The sequence below is a fragment of the Marmota monax genome, unplaced genomic scaffold, assembly GCF_021218885.2.
Source record: "Marmota monax isolate L192 unplaced genomic scaffold, Marmota_monax_Labrador192_F-V1.1 WCK01_AAM20220418_F8-fsc00353, whole genome shotgun sequence".
NCBI lineage: Eukaryota > Metazoa > Chordata > Mammalia > Rodentia > Sciuridae > Marmota > Marmota monax.
Window position 1 is genome coordinate 617,806 of NW_026692700.1, and position 20,177 is coordinate 637,982.

The window sequence follows — 20,177 nt, forward strand, 5'->3', positions numbered from 1 at the left end:
CAGTTATGGAGCCTCCCCCTCCGGCCTCCACCCACTCGAGGCCAGGAGTCAGCGCCTATCGGCTGGGCAGGGTCTGGACTCTGTGCAGTGCCTCTCCCACACTCCGAGGAGCCTGCACCCTCTTGGCCTGGGCCTCACTGAGCTCGGCACAGAGAGAGGCAGTCAGAGAAAGAAGGCTATGTGGCTTTCTCTGTCCCCTTTCTGGACCCCGCAGGACTCCGCAGCCCCTACATGGGGACAGAGCCAAGCTCTGCTGACGCGGCACAGGATGAACCGGCTCTTGGAGAGCTTTCTCTGCAGCCCCATCTCTGTCACCCTGTTCCCCCAGGGACCTCCTGGGCCCTTGTCAACCACCCTGCCATCGGCTCCGGTGGACAGCCTGGCTCTCCCTCGTGGGCCCCAGTCGCTGAGGAGGAGGGGCCCTCTGCACGTGGCCTCCAGCCGTCGGCCAGGAGCGCCTTCTTCAGCACGGGGAGCTGGGCAGCCCCCCTCTGGCAGCGCCCAGTGCTCCAGCTTGGCCTTTGAACGACCACCTCTTCCCAGCGCCACTGCTGGCCTCTGCACTTGTGGCATCGTGGTGGTGGCTGCATCGCCCGCCCCGCCCGCTCCAGCCTGGAGAGTGGCTTCGTGGCTGAGCCACCGTGGGGGTGGTGTGGGGCCAACTCCTCTTCCCTCCTGCCATTCTCAACCACCCTCCTGCCAACGTCCACCCCTGCCCTGGAGTGGAGAAGGCAGGGACCCGAGGCTGCAGCTCCTGGAGGAGAGGCCCATTGTCCACCTTCCTCCACCTTCCTCCACCCGGCCAGCCCCAGCCCTCTGGTGCAGGTGCCCTCTTCCGGCATGTTCTATCCGCACATCAGTTTCTCTGACATGCTGAGGTGCCCTTAAGCACAAAGATGGGGGGACCCCTGTAGGTCTCCCTGCGCTGCCACACTCACATGACCTTGAGTGAATGAATGAGTGATCCTGGGGGCACCTGCCATCTAGACCCTTAGGTGCTGCAGAGTAGTAATGTAAGGTCCCCAGGTCCCCCTGCAGCACCCCTCTGCACCCCGGGCTGCCCTCTGTCCACAGAGTGCCGCCGTGTCCTGGTGATAACAGTGTGAGATGCGGACCCAGGCGCAGGAGCTCCGGGTGCGGGACTTCCAGACAGACGGCCTACTCCACAGGAAGAAGAGGGGCTCTGCCAGAGCGGAGGTCCCCTGGCGGAGGTCCCCTTGCAGAGAAGAGGAGCTGTCACAGGGAAGGACCTGTTGGGCCCACTGAGACTTTGGAAATCAGCACAAGCTCTGCCCTGGGGACCCTTGGAGCCAAGGCTGCTGGCAATCACAACTGGTCATCTGATGGGGTTCCTGGCCTCTGCCCCCTCCATGGGATTAGACTGGGGTCTTTGTGCCTCTCTCCTGGGTGGTGGAGGTGTCCGGAGGGCCTTGAGTTGGCTGGAACATGGACCCCCAATTCCCAGCAGGAAGCCTCTTGAGAGAAGAGGAGGAGGAGCCCTGGTGGGGCCAGAAACCCTAGGAAAGCCTTCCCTGAGCCTCAGCCCGTGGTACCCTTGGGGTGCTGGCGTGGGGAGCGGCAGGAGAGGAACTGCACACCGAGAGAGCCCCTGTACCCACACGCCCATCGGTCTCGGGCCACAACAGGTCTCCTGCGTCACCTGGGGTCTGGGCAGGTCCGGACTTCCAGAGGCCACCTTTTCAGGGGCTCTGGGTGGCTGACTGATGGGTACCTGGAAGCCCTGCAGAACGCGCCTCCCTCCTGGCCCTGGACAGCCCAAGGCAAGGTGCTCTCACCAGCAGGAGGAAATTCCTCCAGGGAAGGGCAGGGAGGCCCTGGTGCCTTTGCGACATCTGGGCTTGTGGCAGGGCCAGGGGCTGAGTGTCCTGACCTGGCACTGAGAGCAGGCACCTAAGAGGGGACCCCGGGGAGCACTGAGTGGAGGGAAAGAAGAGACCAGGGCACAGAGTGGCCCCCTCCCAGGAGCTCAAGGGAAGCGGGACCTGGTGGGAGAAATGAGCTTCAGGCCAAGGTTTGGCACCCGCCCCTGTGGCCAGCCCTGCAGCCCTGCACCCTAAAATCAGGCTTGGGGAAGCCAAGAGGAGGCTCAGATGAGCTGAAAGAGTGTCCCCACATCTGCAAGGACAGGATGCAGGCAGATGCTGCCAGCACCAGGCAGCTTCCCTGGGAGGGAGCCGCTCCTTGAACCCTGGGCCAGCAGAGACGGCATCTGCCGTCCTCTCAGGCTCCCTCCCAAGGTGGCAGGCTTCTCCTGCATGAGTGCTCCAAGGTCAAGGGCTCAGGCCCCCAGAGGCTCCCTGTCTTCGTGGGGTATCCCTGATGTTTCCAAGAACTCCTTCCTAGGGTGGTCCAGTCCCTCCCACCTGCAGCCTGCATTTGGCCCCAGGTCACAGAATAACTCTCTCCTTTGCATCCCAGCATGAAAGACCCGTGCATCTCCACCCTGACCCCTTTGTAGGACCCGAAGAGACCCAGCCCCAGGGAAGGAAGGCCAAGGCTGCCCGCTCATCTGGCTCCTGTCTTCTCTGGCCCAGGTGTGTTCCTCAGGAGGCACTCCAACCCCTGAGCAGCGAGGCTGGCCTTTCTTGGCTGGAATACTACTCTGGATGTAGTAGGATCCTTGTGGGCCATCGTTGCTGGCTCTGGGGTCCTCCCATGCAGCCAGGCCCCTTTCTGATGTTTTTGTCCTTGTCTGGTGGTAGCCAGAGGACAGGGCTGCTCATTTTTTCTCTGTACCCCAGAGTTGATTCAGAGACTGGCATACAGTGGTGCTCAGCAAATGTCTGGGTGAATGTGCAATGACAGAGGCCTCTACGTAGGTCCTGGTGGTGGTGTCTGTGGTGGCCCCAGGCTGTCCCGAGGCTGCAGGGCTCCGTCAGTCCCCACTTGGTGTCACCTGTAACCCCTCCTGTCTCAGCCCCGGCTTTCTTCCAGGCAAAGCTGAGGCTCAGCACGAGAGGCTCCCATTTGTTCATAAGGAGAAGTGGCGATTCAGCCAGGTAGGCCTTGTCTGCGGGTCCATCAGAAGAAAGCTGGGCCACCTGGCCACGACTTGCTCTTGGTGGATCTCTCTGGCTCGGGGGCCACCTCTGAGCACGCGTAGGTGGTGGGTGGGATGGATTGGGCCAGGGCGTCCCAGGAGGTATGGTCTGGCTCCCAGTTCTAGGAGCCCAGGGGTCTGGCCTTCTGTGTCTGTGGCTTACAGCTGGAGGAACTCTGGGGAGTCTGCCAGGGAGGCACAGAAAGGCCTGACAGCCCAGGGGGCAGCTGCGTGGGCTCTGTCCACAGAGAGCTGGGGTGACACTGGAGGCCTTCGCTGGCAGGAGAGGGTGACACTGGATGTGCACAGCATCCTGGGAGCCAGCCCAGGAGGGGGAAGGGCCGAGGAGTGCAGCTGGGGGCCGTCGGAGGCGCCAGGGCCCGGCCGCTCTGCTCTGGCCCGGCCCCCGCCAGCTCACAGGGCCAGCTGCTGGGAGGGAGCCAGCAGGGGCAGTAGGGTGAACCCACAGCCCTGAGCAGAATGCTGTCCAGAAGGCCAGTGAAGGATGGAGCCGGCGGGGCCTGGGGGGCCTGGCCTGCGGGAGGGGCTGCCTGGACAGGGAGCCCACGGGGTGGGACTGCTCCTCACCAGCTCCTGCTCCATCAGGAAATCTGAGAAGTGCAGGGATCAGCACTTTTGCTCCAGCTGCATTACAACCACATAATTGAAGCTATCTGATTGGCGGGCGGCCAAGCAGGTAGATTACAAGTGATTAGAAATGATAGGAGGGGCCTGCGCGCCAGACAGCCCCGCCGCCTCCCCTCACCCACGCTGGCGTGCCCCTGAGACCCCACGGGCCAGGCCTCTGGCCCCCGCCATCTCCCTCGCTTTCCATTAACAGGTCTCTGGTCGCCGAGGATAGGCTTCCCACCTCCCAGGTGAGCTGAGAGGTTTGTGGAGGCCAGAGACAGCTGCAGGTGGGCAGGGGGGCCACTGTCCCTCCATGCTCACCACCTGTCTCCTGGTGCCGGCTGATGATTGTGAAGTCCAGGCTGGGAGTATCTTGGCTGGGATGAGGACCCCCGGACAAGGGCCTGGACAAGCGTCCCCTCCTAGACCCCCCACCCGTTTGCCTCAGGCCCTCCTGAGCCACCCTCTTCTGGGGGCATCCCTCCTGCTACTCCTGGGCTGGGCCCCAGGGTGGTGAAGGACACTTACCGGCACTGTCTGGGTCCCAGTGATGGGCTGTGTGCTGGCCTCTGTGCCCGGCTGCTCTGGGTGGGTCTGTGCTGGTGTGTACAGGGTCATGCCATGCTCTGGGGGCACCGGGGTCTGGCCCGAGTAGTCCTGCGTGGGGTGCGGTGGGGGTGGGGCGTACTCAGCGGGGATACCATTCTGCGGCGGAGGAGGGTACTGGGCAGGGGGGTAGGGCTGGGCCATCGCTTCAGGCGGAGCCGTGGCGTCCTGATTACCCTGCAGAAGGAGAGAGAAGGCCTGTTTAGTCTTATCCTGTCCCGGAGCCCTCGGGGATGGGGATGGTGACTTTCAGGTGAGCCGAGATTTTCCAGAAGCCCTGGTGGTAGCCACCTAGTACTTTCAGATGCATTTTCCTGGTCCCCCAGCAGGGGCCCAGCTGAGAGCAGGAGGTGGTGCTGGACTGGGGGGCACCGGGAGTCCAGGTGCAGAACGAGACACCCCTGAGCACGGGCAGCTTGGAGTCCTCAGAACGCACTTCAGGTGCTTTTTCCCCCTTTACAACCCTCCTAACTTAAAAAGACCATTTTAGGTTGAGATGACTACAGACTCGCATGCAGTTGTAAGAATAAGAGTGACGCCGTGTGCTTTTGACCCAGTGTCCCCAGTAGCAATGCCCTGTAAGACCAACACCACTAAGATACCATTGATTTGGTCAAGATGTGCAATGTCCCCGCAGCGTGAGGACCCTTCCTGTCCTCTGGCTGGCGCACGTGCCTGGCCTCCCTGCAGGCCTGAGCCCTGCTTTCCCAGCCGCAAAGCTTCCCGTCCAGCCTGGATCCCTGGAGGCAGAGCAGCCCAAGTCCCAGAGATGGCCATCACGCGGGAGCCTCACCAACCAGAAGCTTCTGCCTCCATCTCCAGGTCCTCAGGGAGGTCCCGAGGACCCCTCCCTGCCCTTGCAAAGGCCTGCTGCCCGGGGAGGGGACGTGCGCTCCCTGAATGCCAGCCCTAGTCCCTCCTGGGGGCTTCTAGTAGCCAGCACCGGCAGAGGGGGAGGACAGGCCCTCAGAGCGGCGTGCAGGGCCCGCAGCGCAGCAGTCCCCCCAGGAGCAGATCCTTGGCCCCATCCAGGCTTCTGCTTGTGAGGACCACTGAATGAGGCCTATGAGAAGCCTGGCGGAGTCCTGCCCCAGACAAGAGCTTGGGCCTTCAAGCCCTCAGAGCGAGGGCCAGTGGAGGCAGGAGAGGGGGCCTCTGCTTTGCTGCCTCCCCACTGCAGACACGCCCTGAGCAGAGAGGCACGGACCCAGGCCGTGCGTGGTGGGAGGTCTATCTCCTGGAAGGACAGGTGCCATCTCCTACAGGAACAGCCCAACGGGAAGGGCTGCACATGGCCCAGCTCCCGAGGGACCAGGCGTGAGCGCCAGTCCCTGCTGCACTGGCTTTGCTGGAGGAGGAGGGCTGTGCAGCGGGGCGGCCGCCACCCGCACCTCGCACCTGCCGCTCCCCTGCAGCCGTCGACCACAGGCGTCCCTCATTATGCTGACGCCAGTGCGCAACCACTGGGTGCCAGGCCTGGGCTCCCCGTGGGAGGGTCTTCTCCTTGCTCCCCTGCACGTCTGCAGGGTCCCTTGGCCTGGCTCTTCACCGTCCTCTCAACCCACCTCCCTCCGCCACAGCCTCAGGGTTGCAGGCCAAGGGCTTTCGCCTACCAAGGGGGACCCCTCATGTGCCCCGTGTCCCCCGCAGGCCCACCCTACGTGCTTTACTGTCTCGTCTGTCTTCACCTCAGGACGGGTGTCCCGCAGAGAGTGGCCAGGCCTTGTTCTCCGTCACATCTCTCGCTAGGTGGCTACTTGTCCCCCAACGCTGATTCTCCAGCGTCTGGGGTGTGTCAGACCTGAACTCAGCTTGATCAGCAGGAAGGGAAACTCGCACCACAGCTGCCCTGATGCCAAATTAGCTGTGAGAGTACCGAGCACCCCAAGGAGCCTGGCTGCCACTGGGGCCGTGGTGAGCAAGGCCAGGGTCGGAGGCTGGGCCCTCCCCAGTGCTGGCCCCGCCCATGTCTGCCTGGCCACCAGTTGGGAGGGGGCAGGGTGGACAGTCGGCCCTGCCCTGCTCCCCTTAGTGCCCACTGTCACCTCGGCTGGGCTCTGCAGTGGCAGCTGTCCCCTCTCTGTCACCCTAGGACACACCAAGCGAGGGCTTCAGCCAGAAATCCTCTCCTCTTCCCTTCTTTCTCCATAGCAAAGCCACCTGGTCTCTCCCTCCCTCCATAGACACTGGGAACTGGGGCAGCACCAGCCCTCTGAGGGAAGGACAGCCGGGCACAGGCACACACTCACTCAACGCCTGCGCCTGGAGGGTCCTGCCTACTGCTACAAAGCGGCCGGGAGGCCACGCCACCCACTGCTGGCTGGCACACTGGCGTCCAGCCTGGGAAGTGGGGACCTAGGACAGGGAGGTGGGAGCAAGGGAGTGTCCAGCGCAGTGGGAGAGGACCCAGCACCTGGGATGGCCCTGGGGGGGGTGGGCAAGGCCAAAGGGTGGACAGGAAGCAGGGAGCGTGCAGGGTGCAGGGCCGGGAGGGCGCGGGCCTGTCAGTGGGCCTTGGCAGACACTGGGGAGATCGATTCACTGATGAATATTTGATTAGCGCCTTCACTAACTTACACCATCTTCCCCGCTCCCCCCTCCTCCAAGGCCAGAGGAAGGATGGGCGCCCCACCCATCCCTCTCTCCCCGCCAGGGCCCCTCCCTGGGTTGCATTTGGGACTGTGTGATAGCTGCCAACCAAGCCTACTGTGGTGGTTCCTGCAGGGCTGAGCCCAGAGCTAAAGAGCACAGTCACGGGGACCTGCCAATACAGAGGCACCAGGCAGTGTGCTGTGCAGCAGGAACGTGACAAACACGTCCCCGTGGATGAATGGCTGCACGTAAAGAAAGAGGGACAGTCCTGTGGACACGGTCACCGACTGAGCTCTACACGCCATCTCACTGAGTCCCCACACCACGCCAGTAAGGCAGGGTGGGTGTCACTCTGCTCTGCAGGCAGGAACAGGAGGCTCAGGGCCGAGTCCCCCCTGCTCCTGCCCTGTGGCTGGGGAGGTTGGCCAACACCCTCGGGTGGGGGATTCAGACCGAGCAGGTCTCTCCGGAACCCCACTGTGCTGGCCTGCCCTGTGCTGCCCTCTGCCTCCTTGTCTCATGTTTGTCCACCCATTCCCCACGTGGGAGGGATCACGATCACCACTTTTTTGTCATTGTAGATGGACAGAATTCCTTTTTTATTTGTTAATTTTCGCGTGGTGCTGAGGATTGAATGCAGTGCCTCACTCATGCTGTGCAGCAGTTCTGCCACTGAGCCCCCGCCCAGCCCGCAGTCACCAGTTCTACTGAGGCGCTCGAGTGCCTGGCCAGGCTCACAGAGCAGGTGAGCCCAGAGCTCTGAGGCCCACAGGACTGACCTACTGCATGCACTCTCTGCCTGTGTCCCCAGGGGGCTGGGGAGGAAGGGGATGGGTCGGCGAGGGCACGTTCCAGCTCCCTGGAGCCACCTGGGAGCTTCTCCTGCCACTCCAGGCTAGTGACCCCACCTTCCCAGCCGGAAGCAGATCACAGGAGTGTTGACCCCACAGCAGTCAGTGAAGGTGGCACTCGGGCCTGGATCAGTCCCAGGAGAGGGTCACATTCGCTAGCACCTGCTGCCTGGTCCTTCAGACCCCACCCCAGCTGTCCCCTGGGCTGACCCAGGCCTAATGCTGGGGCAGACGAGGGCACTGACCAAGGAGGTTTGCAACGAGCTCAACATTTGAAAACGGAGTGTGGTTCCGGCAGCATTCACAGAGGCCCTGAGTGCGCAGGAAGGGGACTGAGGCAGACTGTGTCCAGGAGGAGGCTCTGGTCGGGTGGGGCTGCTCCTGGGTGGCAGCATGGTGGCTGGCAGGCAGCGAGCTCCCTGGAGGGTGGTGTTCGTCCTGGCAGGGGGACCCGGGCCATGAACAGAGATCTGGAACCAGCTCAGGTGTGGGGCAAGGAAGTCAGGGAGGGAGGGCGGCTGTGCCGGCCCTGAGGCTGGGCCCAGTGCTCCAAGAGACTGCCTCGCGTCTGGCATCTGCCCAGCAGGCTTCTGTCCACCTGTCACCCTGTCCCTGTTCTGAGAGGCTGAGACTGGACTCCACGCTCTCTGGCTTCCGGGGGCTGGAGGGAAGCATGATCTGGGGTGCTGGTTCCCTGACTGGGGAGGCTGTCTCAGGCTAGCTCCATCTTGGACCAAGGGGGGCCTGGCCTCCTCTGATGAGGCCCTGCTCTGACCCCCCTCCATCACGGGTTCTGGGCACATCTTCATTGCCACCAGCTCCAGGCTCCTGTGCTGTCCCTGGTGATCCCTCCGCCTGCCCTCTGGACACTTCTGTAAATGGTCTTGAAGCAAACTTGCCTCAAATTATTCTAGACAAGCCACCTGCTGCCTGCTGGGTCCTGACGTCCCCATGCTGGATGAAAGGGCTCCTCTGGCCTGAGAAATGGGCAGTGAGGCTCTGAGACAGGCAGGGCCCTGCAGCTGATGGCCTAGTTGGCCTGGCCTTGGCTCCTGCACTTGGGGTGGAACTGCCCTTGGTCCCTGAACCCCAAGCACTGGCCTACCATCGCCATTGCTGAGTGAACCTGGGCATGGCCTTCACCTACTGGACCTCAGCAACCCAGTCTGTGGAATGGGGACGGGGAGCTGTCCACCTGCAGGCAGAGGCTGGGTGGCAGGGCCTGTCATCCCCAAGACCTAGGCCTGAGGGAAGGGCTTCTGCTCACGCTGCTGGCTGGGTGCCTCCTTGTCCGGCCTGCGTCCTGCAGCCTGTGTGCGGTGCTGGACAGGACACAGTGCTCTGGAAGCCTGGCAGCGGCTAGAGCCCTCCCTGCACAGCCTGGCCTCCCTCCCTCTGCACAGTCCCTTCCTGGCGCCGTCCACTCCTAGGCCCTCCAGGCCAATTAAGCTAATTGCTCTCCGACTCCTCACCCCTGGAGAGAGGGCGCTGCGTGCCCGAGGTCTGCAGGCCAGGCTGCAGTGGGAAGCCGGGCACTGGGCCATTTCTCCCCACCTCTGGGCAGAGCTGGCTTCGAGGCGGGAGTGAGAAAAGAGCAGGGGGTGGGAGCCCCGTGACCACCTGGCGTGTACACCAGCCTGTCTGTCCTGAGAGGCAGTCCACCCACCCGCATCTGAGCCTGCCCAGGAGTGGACCTCACCCCCACAGCCACCCCCAACCATCTATCTCCCCCTGACCTTTGGAGGTGGACACCGAGACCAGGGCCTACTGGGTCAGTGGGCAGGAAAGCTCCCCAGCCCCAGTCCAAAGTCCGAGGTGCTCCAAAGTCTTCCTGCCTCCATCCTGCCCTCTTGCCACGTGGGTGTGGTTGGTACACGGATGTGGAGGGATGACAGATGGAGGAGGGGCTTGGCCTGGATCCTCAGGCTGTCAGTCACACCTGCCTGTGGCGGGGACCTGGATAGGATGGCTGCGGGTCAACTTCCGAAGCCTCAGGCAGAGTCGGGCCAGAGCCCTGTAGCAGGCAGCAATCCCTGCAGAACGGGAGGTGCCTGCTCTAAGCCTCCCTGGTCCATCTGGTGGTCCTCCCTGACCCTCTGCAGAGGCCAGTGTCTGGGGGAGGCTGGCTGTCCTGGGACATAACTGAAGGTAGCCTGGAGGTCTGGGCCCAGTCCCCAGGACCCCATGACTAAGGTGACCTCAGTGCTCTGATCTCCCCAACCTGGAGACAGGATGGTCCTTCCCCTGCCCCCCACCTGGGGGTTGCATGTGTGGGGCTGGGCCTGTCTCTCTGGGTGCTGGGGACTCTGCAGCCACAACTGGCTGAAGTTTGAGCAAACCGAAACCTCCTTCAGTTCCCAAGTCCTAGAATAGAGGTGAGTGCAGGGGACAACCCAGCCTGCCATGCTGTCCCTGACAGGTACCCTCCGTCATTACCAAGGAGGAGGCTCCTTTGGTTGGTCTCAGAAGAGCTCTGCCAGAAAGCTGTGCCACTTGGGGAGATGAAACCTGGCTTCTGGAAATTTCCACCAGATACCCAGCTCTACGTGTGGTCCATGGGCAGGTCCTGGGCAGGCTGACTCTCCAAGGATACAAAGAATCCACAAGGCTTCACCGTCCTGGCTCTCCCAGTCCAGGAAGTGTAGGCTATGCCCGCCCCACCCCCACTGACAGGGGAAGACTCGGGTGAGTGGCTCGGTGGGTCTGAGCCTGGGCAGGCCTTCAGAATTGGCACCACCGTCACTAGACAGTGGCGGCGTGTGCCTGCACTCTGGCACAGTCCCTTCCCCAGGACTGAGTCTTCCTGATGCCCACCTGCAGAGAGCATGGCTCTGGGCCAGGCTGCCCAGGTGGCCTGTTGGAGAGCAGATGGAGGTGATTCCAGGGAGCAAGAGGGCTGCCCAGGGGCAGTGTGTGAACAGGATCAAGGAGAGGAGAATCCATGTCCAGGAGGTGATGGAGGGGAGCAGGTGGGGGCACAGGGGGAGCGGCAGACGGTCTCAGGGAACACACTGGGTTGTGTTTTCCTGGAGGTGACGTCCCCATCCCAGGAGAGCGAGGTGCTGGGAGTGGAGATCAGGCTAGGAAACGGCATTTGGGAAGAGGCCTGATATCCATTGGTGGTCGGTCGTTGTCCCCCATCAGAAGAGTCTGCCACCCCTGGGGGAGACACCCCACCAGGATCACTGGCACCCACCAGGGTGAGCAGGGGCCGTCTGAGTACCCACAGAGGGTGGAGGGTGGAGGTGGCCCTTCTCAAAGAGACCTGTGGCCACCCGTTCCAGCAGGCGCGAGCTGGAAGGGCTTAGAGCACCTTCTGTGGACTTCGTGGAGAGGAAGGGGCAGCTGGAGCGGCTCTCAGCCACTCTGCCAGGGAGTGCTGCAGGGCCTGTGTCCTCTGTGTCTGCGGTGGCTGGAGAGCGAGCAGTGGTGTGCATGGGCTTGCTCACCAAATAGGTGCCATGTGCCCGCTTGGTGCCAAGTGCCTGTCCTTGGGGAGTGGTCACCTTGGCAGAGGCCCCACCAGCATTAACTACCGCAGGATCCCACGGGTGTCCAGGGCCAGCCGATGAGCCTGTCATGCCGGGGTCTGGGTAACATTGGGCCTTCCTGGGTGGCCCACTGGCAGAGGATGCTCTGGCCTTAGCATCAAGCGCAGCTCCATGACTCAGAGAGGCCCGACCCGCAGGAGGGGGGCTGATTTCCCAGGTGCATGGTCACAGACTAAACCACCACAGGAGAGTGTGAAGGACCTGCTGAGGAGCTAGAGGCGGGCTCCCCAGTGCTCTGTGGACCCAGGGTCCAGCTGGGGCCACCCTAGGCTGGAGCAGTCAGCGGGAGGGGAGGTAGGGCCCGGTTCGGCCACAGCTCGCTCTCCCTCTCCAGCCTGCTGCCCTGACTCAGTTGCTTCCTGAGCCCAGGAGCGGGCCATCTTCACGGCTCATGGGCTCCTGAACCCCAACTTCAGGGTTCAGAAGGGCCAGGGAGGGTGAACAGAGCGCCCAGACAGCCCGGGCACCCCTAGAAAGCCAAGTTGCTGAGGCTCAGAAGGCAGGGCCACACCCTCTGCATTGGAGGCCCCTCTGTGTCCCTCGAAGCCAGCAGCTCCAGAGGGTGAGCTGTGGAAAGTCCCTGCTCCAGGACAAATGGCCACTGCAGGACAAAATGTGCCTCCTTTCCAAGACTTCTTCAGGGGCATCTGGAAGCACTACTCCTGCAGGTCAGCGCTTTGAGGCCAGAGACTCGGCAGTGGCCCTGTCTAAGTAGGGGGTGCTGCTCAAATGGCTCAGCGCAGCAAGGCTGCTGCCCAGGTGCAGGGACCCCAGCGGAACATTCCAGAACTCTGGGCGAGGAGACCCTGAGCACAAGGCTTGAGCCTCTACCACCAACCATCACCTGTGCCTGACCTGGCTCAGGCACATTTCAGGTGCTCCAGACATGCTAAGTGATGCTGGTGACGGTGATGACTGTGGTGACACCGTTGGCCGAGGGCTTCCGAGTGCTCCCCACTGGCTCAAGCAATAAAAACACTTTGTTTCTGTTAATCATCAGACAACCCACTGAACTGTCAAACTGAGCGGGAACGTAACCTGCCCAAGGACACACAGCCAGGACGCGGCCGACCAGAGTGAAGCCAGGCCTGACAACTCTGGCCCTCCTGATGCTGCCCCACAGGGGTGGGCTGTTGTCCAGCGAGGGTTAACAGGGCGTGCCCTCCTCCCCAGGCCGGAGGGAGGGTCTGCAGCAGTGGTACCCCAGGCCCAGCACCTGACTGACGGGGTTCCCCAAGTCCCTGGTCAGGTCCTCACCTGTGCGGGGCACTTCCCAGTGAGCACAGGATGCCCCCCGCCTCTGCGTGGGCTGACCAGTCTCTCCCTGGCCTCCACCGGGGAGGTCTAGGGGAGAGCCCGCTCTGCAGCACGGCCATTTCCTTGGTGTCAACACTTCCAGCCTCGCCAATTTCAAGCTGCTGGCCTGAAGTCACCGCGGCTGCAGCCAGGGAGAGATGCAGCATCGGGGCTGGTACCCAGGACACCCGTGCCCAGGGGTGGGGAGGACCTGCTTCAGGGGCCCAGCGCACCTTCCTCAGCCCCGCCAGAGGAGGTACGGGGACCTGGACATGGGGGCCCTAGCAAGACTGGGCCTCTGTGGGAGGCCGGGGCAGTGCTGCGTCAGAGGTGGGAGAGTAGGGCTGGGGGCCAGGAGAGGGGAGCTGGGCAGTGCTGCCCACGAAGCGGGCTCATGGGGCTGCACGGCTGGGGCAGCAATCCACCTGAGTGACTGGCTCCTCCCGCCCCCTCTAATCCGTCCTGTCCCGACAGCCAGTCTAGTATCTCCTATTAATTAGGGCTGTCGGATGGCCCGTCACACCGCATATTACTTCATTCAGGGACCATTAGGTCTCCGTGTTCCGCAGCCACCGGCCCTCGGGCCTCTCTCCTCTCTCCCTCCCACCTTCCCGTGAGGGCCTGGCACCCAGGCTGTCCGGACATCCCAGAGGGCCTGGGCGGGATGAGAGTCTTCTCGTACCCCTCGGACCTACAGGCCCTTCAGGGCTGACTTCGGCAGGGCCCAACATAAGTGAGCAGGTCTGAAGCCCAGGGCCACTCAGCAAGTCCACCTGCCTCGAGCCCCACGCTCTGCACTAGCTGCTGGCAACGAGGAGCAGGTGCGAGCTGGGTCCTGGGTCGCGGCCACCCCCCTGTGCAGAGCCCTGCCTCTCCCAGCCCCTCTCTTCCTCTGCTCCACAGCTGCCCAGCCTTCCAGGAGGGCCTGGGGCCCCAGGGCTCTCCACAGAGGCAGGAGGGCCGACGGCAGTGTGGAGGCCACGGGGTGGGCCACGGGGCCCTGGCAAATGTGAGGCCTGAGTGTGGAGCCTGTCGGCCACCCCAGGGGACCAGCCTGGCTTGGGCACTGCTCCCTGGACAGTGTCAGCTGCCCTGCCCTCAGCCCAGGCTTGGCGTGGGGTGGGGTCACCACCCTCAGCTCTAGCCTCTGTGCCCAGAGGTGGGGCTGCTTCAAACCTTTTGGCTCCTGGTTCAGTTTGCTCACCTGCAGGGTGAAGGCCGATAGCCACGACCCAGGTCGGCCACCCCGCCAGAACGACGAGGTGGCCCAAAGGAGCACAGGGTGTCCATGCACTTTGTATGCTGTGCTCTGTGGACTCTTGGGGAGAACTCAGGATGACCGTGCCTCCCTCTGCACCCACGTGTGGCTGCAAGCCCTGGGTGAGAGAGCAGGACCCGACCCGCAGCAGAGACCTCAGCGTCTTCCCAGCTTGCCGCAGCCACTCTGCCACTGCGTTTCCCACCAACTTTCACATCACCCACCACCAAGCCTGGACACCGCCAGACCAGCCCCAGGCCTGGAGACTCCTGCACTAGTTGAATTAGTTGAGCACTGCAGCCTGTGACGTCACACAGCTGTGGGGTTAATTCTCTTGGTTACTGAGTTTCGATATCGCTGGTTTCCTTCACATCCCAGGTACTTTATCTTGTGCTTTTAAGACTGTTATTCAGAGAAAGGGTCCTGTGCTTCACCAGCGGCTAGGGGTTCAAGGCACAAGTCCAGGTGCAAACTGGACCCACAGACCCCCAGGAACCTCCCCCTTCTAGTGACTGAAAGACACCTGGAATGGAGCCTGCCACCCGTCCACAGCCCACCCCAGCCCTTAGCCCAGACTCAGCCCGGTCCTGCTCAGGCCGGGCTCAGCTCTCAGCTGGAAAGCCCCAGGCGAGCCGGCGGATTTTCACACGATTAAGCAGTAATTCCCTCTAAGCTCACTGCAGACCAGTCATAAATAACGGGGTTCCATAAACCGTCTTCCACCAGCCTCACCTCTACCCCAACGCTCCATTCCACTGGGGAAGCGAGCAAGGAGCCGTCACCTCCTGGGAATGGGGTTCACCCCCACTGTCAACCAAGCTGATGGAACGCCATTGGCAGGTCCCACCTGACCACACCCACATGACATGGGCTGCTGGGCTGGGCTGGGCCAGCTAGGACTGGGGCCAGCACAGGCACGAGCACGGGTGGGGTCCCTGAAGGGGGCCGACAGATGCTGCATCTGGGGTCAGCGAGGGTGGCAAGAGAGCTGGGCCAGTCCCTGGCCCCTGTGACCCTATTCCATGCCTGTCCCTTGGGCTCGGCCCAGGTCTGAATCTGAGGCTCTGTACATGTGCAGGCACCACATGCAGTCAGTTCCAGGCACGGGTCACTCCCCTCTGGGGACAGGTGGGGCCTGGTCAGCAGACACGGTGCCCATTGCTGGTCTGACTGGTGAGATGGCCAGGAACGTCAGAGCTGTTGGGGGCAGAATTGGGGGTGAGGGTTGTGTCCACCCTTCCCCAGGCAGTGCCAGCACCGTGGCTGCTCACTGTCCTTCTCTCTGGGGGCACACAAAGCTTGCAAAGAGGTGACACAGGAGGGAAGGAAGGGGCCTGGGGACATGGAAGGGAGGACCCCCAGCACCAGGAAGTGCCTGGGCACGGCCCTCTTCACCACGGTGGACGTGGGGCCGGCCATGGTGGCTCTCATGACGGGGCCTGCCCCCCTGCCCAGGGAAGCTCCGGGCCCAACACCTGGCCTGAGCCATGCTGGGAGGGTGGGCAGCCCAGGCTCGGGGGTCCACAGACCCCAGTGCATGGGTAACCAAAGGCCTCCCACCCCCGGGGCCCTCTGCCTCCAGGGACGGGTGGGGCTCCTCCACCAGCAACTGGAAGCCGCGCCCTGTGCCAGGCCAGGGACTGCGAGTCAGTGTTCTGGCACCTGTGGGCCACCAGTGGTAGGGCGGTGAGAGAAGCCAGAGGTGGCAGTAGCATTTGAGGAGAGGGACGAGAAGCCAGAGGGCAGGGTCCCCAACGAGGGCCCAGCCCCAGGCCCAGTCTCAACCAACCAGCCACTGGCACCCCCGCAGCTCCGCGTGACACATGCTGTCCCACGTCTGCTCGCGCTGTGAGAACTGCCTGCAGCCCCACACCATGGTGAAACCCCCGCTGCGGGGCCATGTCCTGGTCAGGCTCTGCAGGTCCCCCGCAGTGACCCAGGCCTCCCTCCTCCTCCCCCGCTGGAGCCCCAAGCCGTCTCGCCCCAGCTGTGATCTCCACTTTGTCCTCTCCCTCCTCCTTCGAGGTGCCACCACTGACCCATAGGGCAGCTGGCTTGTGCATACACGGGTCTGGGGTGGATGACCAGCAGACACCTGGTCTACTGAGGGACAGGGAGAATGTCATCTGGGCCACAACTCCCTTCAGGGTGGCCTTGTGAGCACAAGGCTGAGGGTCAGCTGTCAAGGTGGCCCACTCAGAGAACCCACTTGGCCCCTGGGCCCCTCTTTTATTCTGCACCCCAGGATGAGCCCTCTGCCAGCCACGGTGGCATCCCAGCTGCTCCTGCACACGCATTAAGCAATATTAGCATTATTAATGGCCTGTGCTCTTCATTTAGCAAATGGAACAGGATATTAAGCACGGTGCCCAGGACATGAGGTGGGCGAGCGGGTGGCCCTGGCGGGTGGGTGGGGTGACCAGGGCAGGCAGGACCAGTCCTGGTGTAGCCCACGGTTTGCGCCCCGCAGCCCCAAAGGCCCAGACAGTTCCCTCTCCCTCCGTGGTGCCCTCAGGCTTCCCGCAGCCACCTCCTGGTGACCGTGAGCTCTGGGAAGACACCCTCACATGAGAATTGCAAAATGCGATTAGGAAGGTAAATTTCCTGGCAGCAAAGGTTACATAAGGCCTCCCATGCCAGCAGCCACCACTGCTGGAGTTGGGCTCCGGGACCGTTTGGGACAAAGCCCTGAAGGTCCCTTTTCTCACAGGGACCTGCTGGAGTTGGTGGTCCACGCGGTGTCTCTGGGAGGAGCCTTCACGCCCTGTCACAAGTATCTCCACAGCAGTATTCAGGCTGGGACACAGGAAGGTCCTATCACGCGGTGAGCTCAGCTCCTGAGTACAGCCCCAGGACCAACAGCGTCACATCCCCCCAAACTGTCAAAACCACGATTCTCCAACCACAACCTGACCTGCCAACACAGCCTGTGGCCCCCAACAACTAGGCTCACACATCACAGATGCCCAGAGGGCAGGGCCTGGACCCTGGGGACCCCAGACCCAGCTGAGGCCACTGTGCTATGAACCAACAACTGCGGGGCAGGCAGGAGCTCATGCACAGGACCAGGGCCTGGGCTGGGGACACTCGATCAGGAGCACCAGGTGACAGTGGGCACAGCATTTCCATCAGCAGTGCCAGAGAAGAGGGTGGGCCTCGAAGAGGGGTCCAGGGGAAGAACACAGACTGCTTCTGAGTCTGCAAAGGAATCCTGGGCACCCCCAGTGTCAGGAAGAGCTTGAAGGTCCCTGAATGTCCCTGATGCTGGAGGGACTCTAAGTCACTTCCTCAGGGAATAACAGAGGTGGCCCATCTGATGCTGTAGGCAGTGAGGTTTGGGGCACTGGGCATGCCTTGTAGTGCCACCTGACCTAGGATCCAGGCCCCTGGCAGGGGGCTGCGGGTTCTGTTCCTTGACCTGTTTGTACCTGAATGCCACAGGGGAGACTGAGCCGGCTCAGAGGTGGTGCACAGGGGTGTCCATCTTGGAGCAGGGACAGGCAGAGGGTGGAGATTATGAGAAGGCAGGAAGGTGGTGGTGGGACCCCTGGGCAAGGACCAGGCCATGTGAGCACTGTCTCAGGCCACCTTTCCTCCAGCAGGGACGCCCTGCCTCAAGCAGTCCCCATGAGTTCCAGGGCTCTCTTTTGGAGGGAGGCGGTCAGTCTGGGCACACGGGAAGCTCCTGGGAGGCCCGAGCCCCCACACTTACAAAGGGTCCCTTCCCAACAGCAGGAGCAGTCCCCACGGCGGTGGGAGTTGGGGAGGGTCCATGTTATATCCCTCTCCTGTCCAGATCTGCCATTGGCCATACTTGCCACCCTTTCCCCAAGGCTTGGTCTTCCCATGTCCCCACCACCTTGAGTGGCTTGACGTCCCAGAGTTCCCACTGCCCTCCCATGACCAAGCAGAAGCCTTAGAGATGGAGGCACCTGGGCTGGAACCCACCACGTGGCAGCCCGTCCTCTGCCTCCAGAGGGGACGGCACCATGGCCCACCCAGGGCTGTCGGCCTGCAGATTGCACACAGCCGTGGCCTCGTGCTGGTGGGGCCACAGTTCCCCATGTCAAAACCAAGCCCCTGCTGCTGTGGGCGGAGCCCTTTCCTCTTGCCCCAAGGTGGAGGCTTGGGCCTTCCTCCTGCCACCCAGAGGGTCTAGAGCCAGGGCCGCCCACCTCCAGGGACACCTGCAGGTCCACCCTCCCCAGAGCCCCTACTGGGACCTGGTTCTCCCCAGCTGGGACCTGGTGGTCCCTGCAGCATACACACTGCCACCCTCCCTCCCCAGCCCTCCCCCGGCAGGGCTGCCCTCCCCCAGGGCCCCTCCTACTAGGAAGGAGGGTCTCCTGCAGTGGGAGGAGGGTCACTGGCCAGCCCATGCCCAGGCTGGGAGGTTGCTGGAGGCGGGCCTGGGAGGTGGACCCAGGGGTTGGCCCTGCCGGCTGTCCATCTGGTGCAAGGAGTGGCCATGGCTGGAACACTGGGGCCTGATGTGGGCAGGGACTGGGCCCCTGTCAAGAAGATGCCCTGGGCCCAAGCAGGACCACCTGTCGGGCAGAGATGGCGGCCCCCCTGCCATGCTGCTGACCTGTCCAGGCACGTGGGCCCTGGGCCCCTCTTGCTGTGTTCTGTTCCAGGGCTCAGTGCCCTGGGTGGTGGGAGACAGAAGGACAAACAAGCACAGGGAAACCCCACGCCTGTCTGGGAAAGGCGCTGTCAGCTGGCCCCCGCAGATGTGCTGGTGGCTGCCACCCCATGACTGTGTCCCCAAACAGCCTATCCCAGAGACTTGTGGCAGCCCTGTGAATCAGGAACCAGCTCTTCCTAGGTTGGACATTTCCCAGGAGACAGCTGGGGAGGGCTGCAGCTCACAGCCTTAAACCCGAGTGGCCAGTTCTCCACACTCTGCTATGGTTTAGGCCTGGATGTCCCCCAGGGGCTTGGCCCAGCCTGTGGTGCTGCCCGAGACGGTGGAGCCTCCAGGAAGTGGGGCCTGAGGGAGGAAGTTAGGTTGTTGGGGGCAGCCCTCAGAGGGGGTGCTGGGACCCGCCCCTCTCCCTCTCTGCTTCCTGCCACAGTGAGGTAAGGGCTCTGCTCCATCACACGCCCCTGCTGCCTCACCACAGCCCAACACAACAGAGCCAAGCGGCCACCGCCAAACCTCTGGAACAGAGCCAAAATAAACCCTCCTTCCTTCTGAGATGTTGACCTCAGGCATTTTGTCATAGTGAGAGAAAACTCACACACACACCGCGAAACAAGGTCTTCCCAGGGACTCAGGGACACCTGTGTGGCCTGGGGCTCTGCACACTCACCACATGCCTCTGACCCTGTGATCCTGGCCAGCCCAGGTCTGTGGGCCTCCAGTTCTCGTGCCCCTTGGAGGCCCTTTTGCTCAGCTCACCACAGGCACCCTGAGCTGTGTCCTGAACAAGGGCCCAGGGTGCATTTATCACAGACGCACACACGGGCTCACACATGGGCATTCCTCATGCACACACTAGATGCTAGTAGCCCTGCCCCCGCCCTGACACTGTGACAACTCAGGAGTGTCTGCACACACTGCTGATTGTCCCAGATGGGGACGGGTGGTCCCAGGAACCGCCAACCTGGGTGCCCCCCACACCCTTTGCAGACATGCCTCCTGGCCAGGCACCTGTCACCCACACACCTGCACACTGGTTTCCCGCCCACCCTGAGGGCCCGCCACGCAGCTCCTCCCTCCCCCAGCGAGGCCATGCCTGGCTGCGGGCGAGGCATGGGGGAGGCGCCCTTCTCTCCAGCTAGGCGCCTGGCTCGGGAAGAGGCGAGTGTGGATCCAATCTTCAGCTGATTAAATGTCCCTCATTAATGAGTTTCTTTAATTAATGAAGTTTTGGGTCTGCTCCACTTGCTTCATTCCAGCCACACTGCCTCCTCAGCACAAAGCGGGGCCATTTCCTCCCTGGTAATTGAGGAGCCGCGGCGATCCTGCCGACGCTGCACTTTGCCGATTGCGCCTGTCAACCCGGGGCTGACAACTCCATTTTTAAACATTTTCTTCTCCAGAAGCCATGCGCACATGCGTGCTTGCACACACCAGGGGGCTGGGTCCCAGGCACCCCACACGTGCACTGCCTGGGTCACACGCACGCTCACACTCACCCGGACAGGGACATGCCGAGCGCCTGCTCTCGCTAGTGTGTGAGGCTTGCTCCTGATGGAGCACACGGGTGGGCACCTGCACACTCTCTTGCAGCATGTATGTGTGTGCAACACCCAGGCACATTTGCACCCAGCACACATGTGCAATGCGTCACCCTCAGGCCACGCAAGCAGACACGCCCTGCACT

At 62.7% G+C, this 20,177-nt stretch overlaps 1 protein-coding gene across 9 annotated transcripts in view; it reads right to left on the reverse strand.

Annotated features, from left to right (window-relative positions):
* Rbfox3 (RNA binding fox-1 homolog 3) overlaps window positions 1-20,177 on the reverse strand; it is a 370,105-nt gene that overhangs the window by 18,192 nt on the left and 331,736 nt on the right. For all 9 annotated transcript variants that reach the window (XM_058579980.1, XM_058579979.1, XM_058579982.1 and 6 more), the window contains one exon: window positions 4,220-4,474. In XM_058579980.1, coding sequence (XP_058435963.1) covers window positions 4,220-4,474 — 255 coding nt within the window. The remainder of the gene's footprint in view (window positions 1-4,219; window positions 4,475-20,177) is intronic.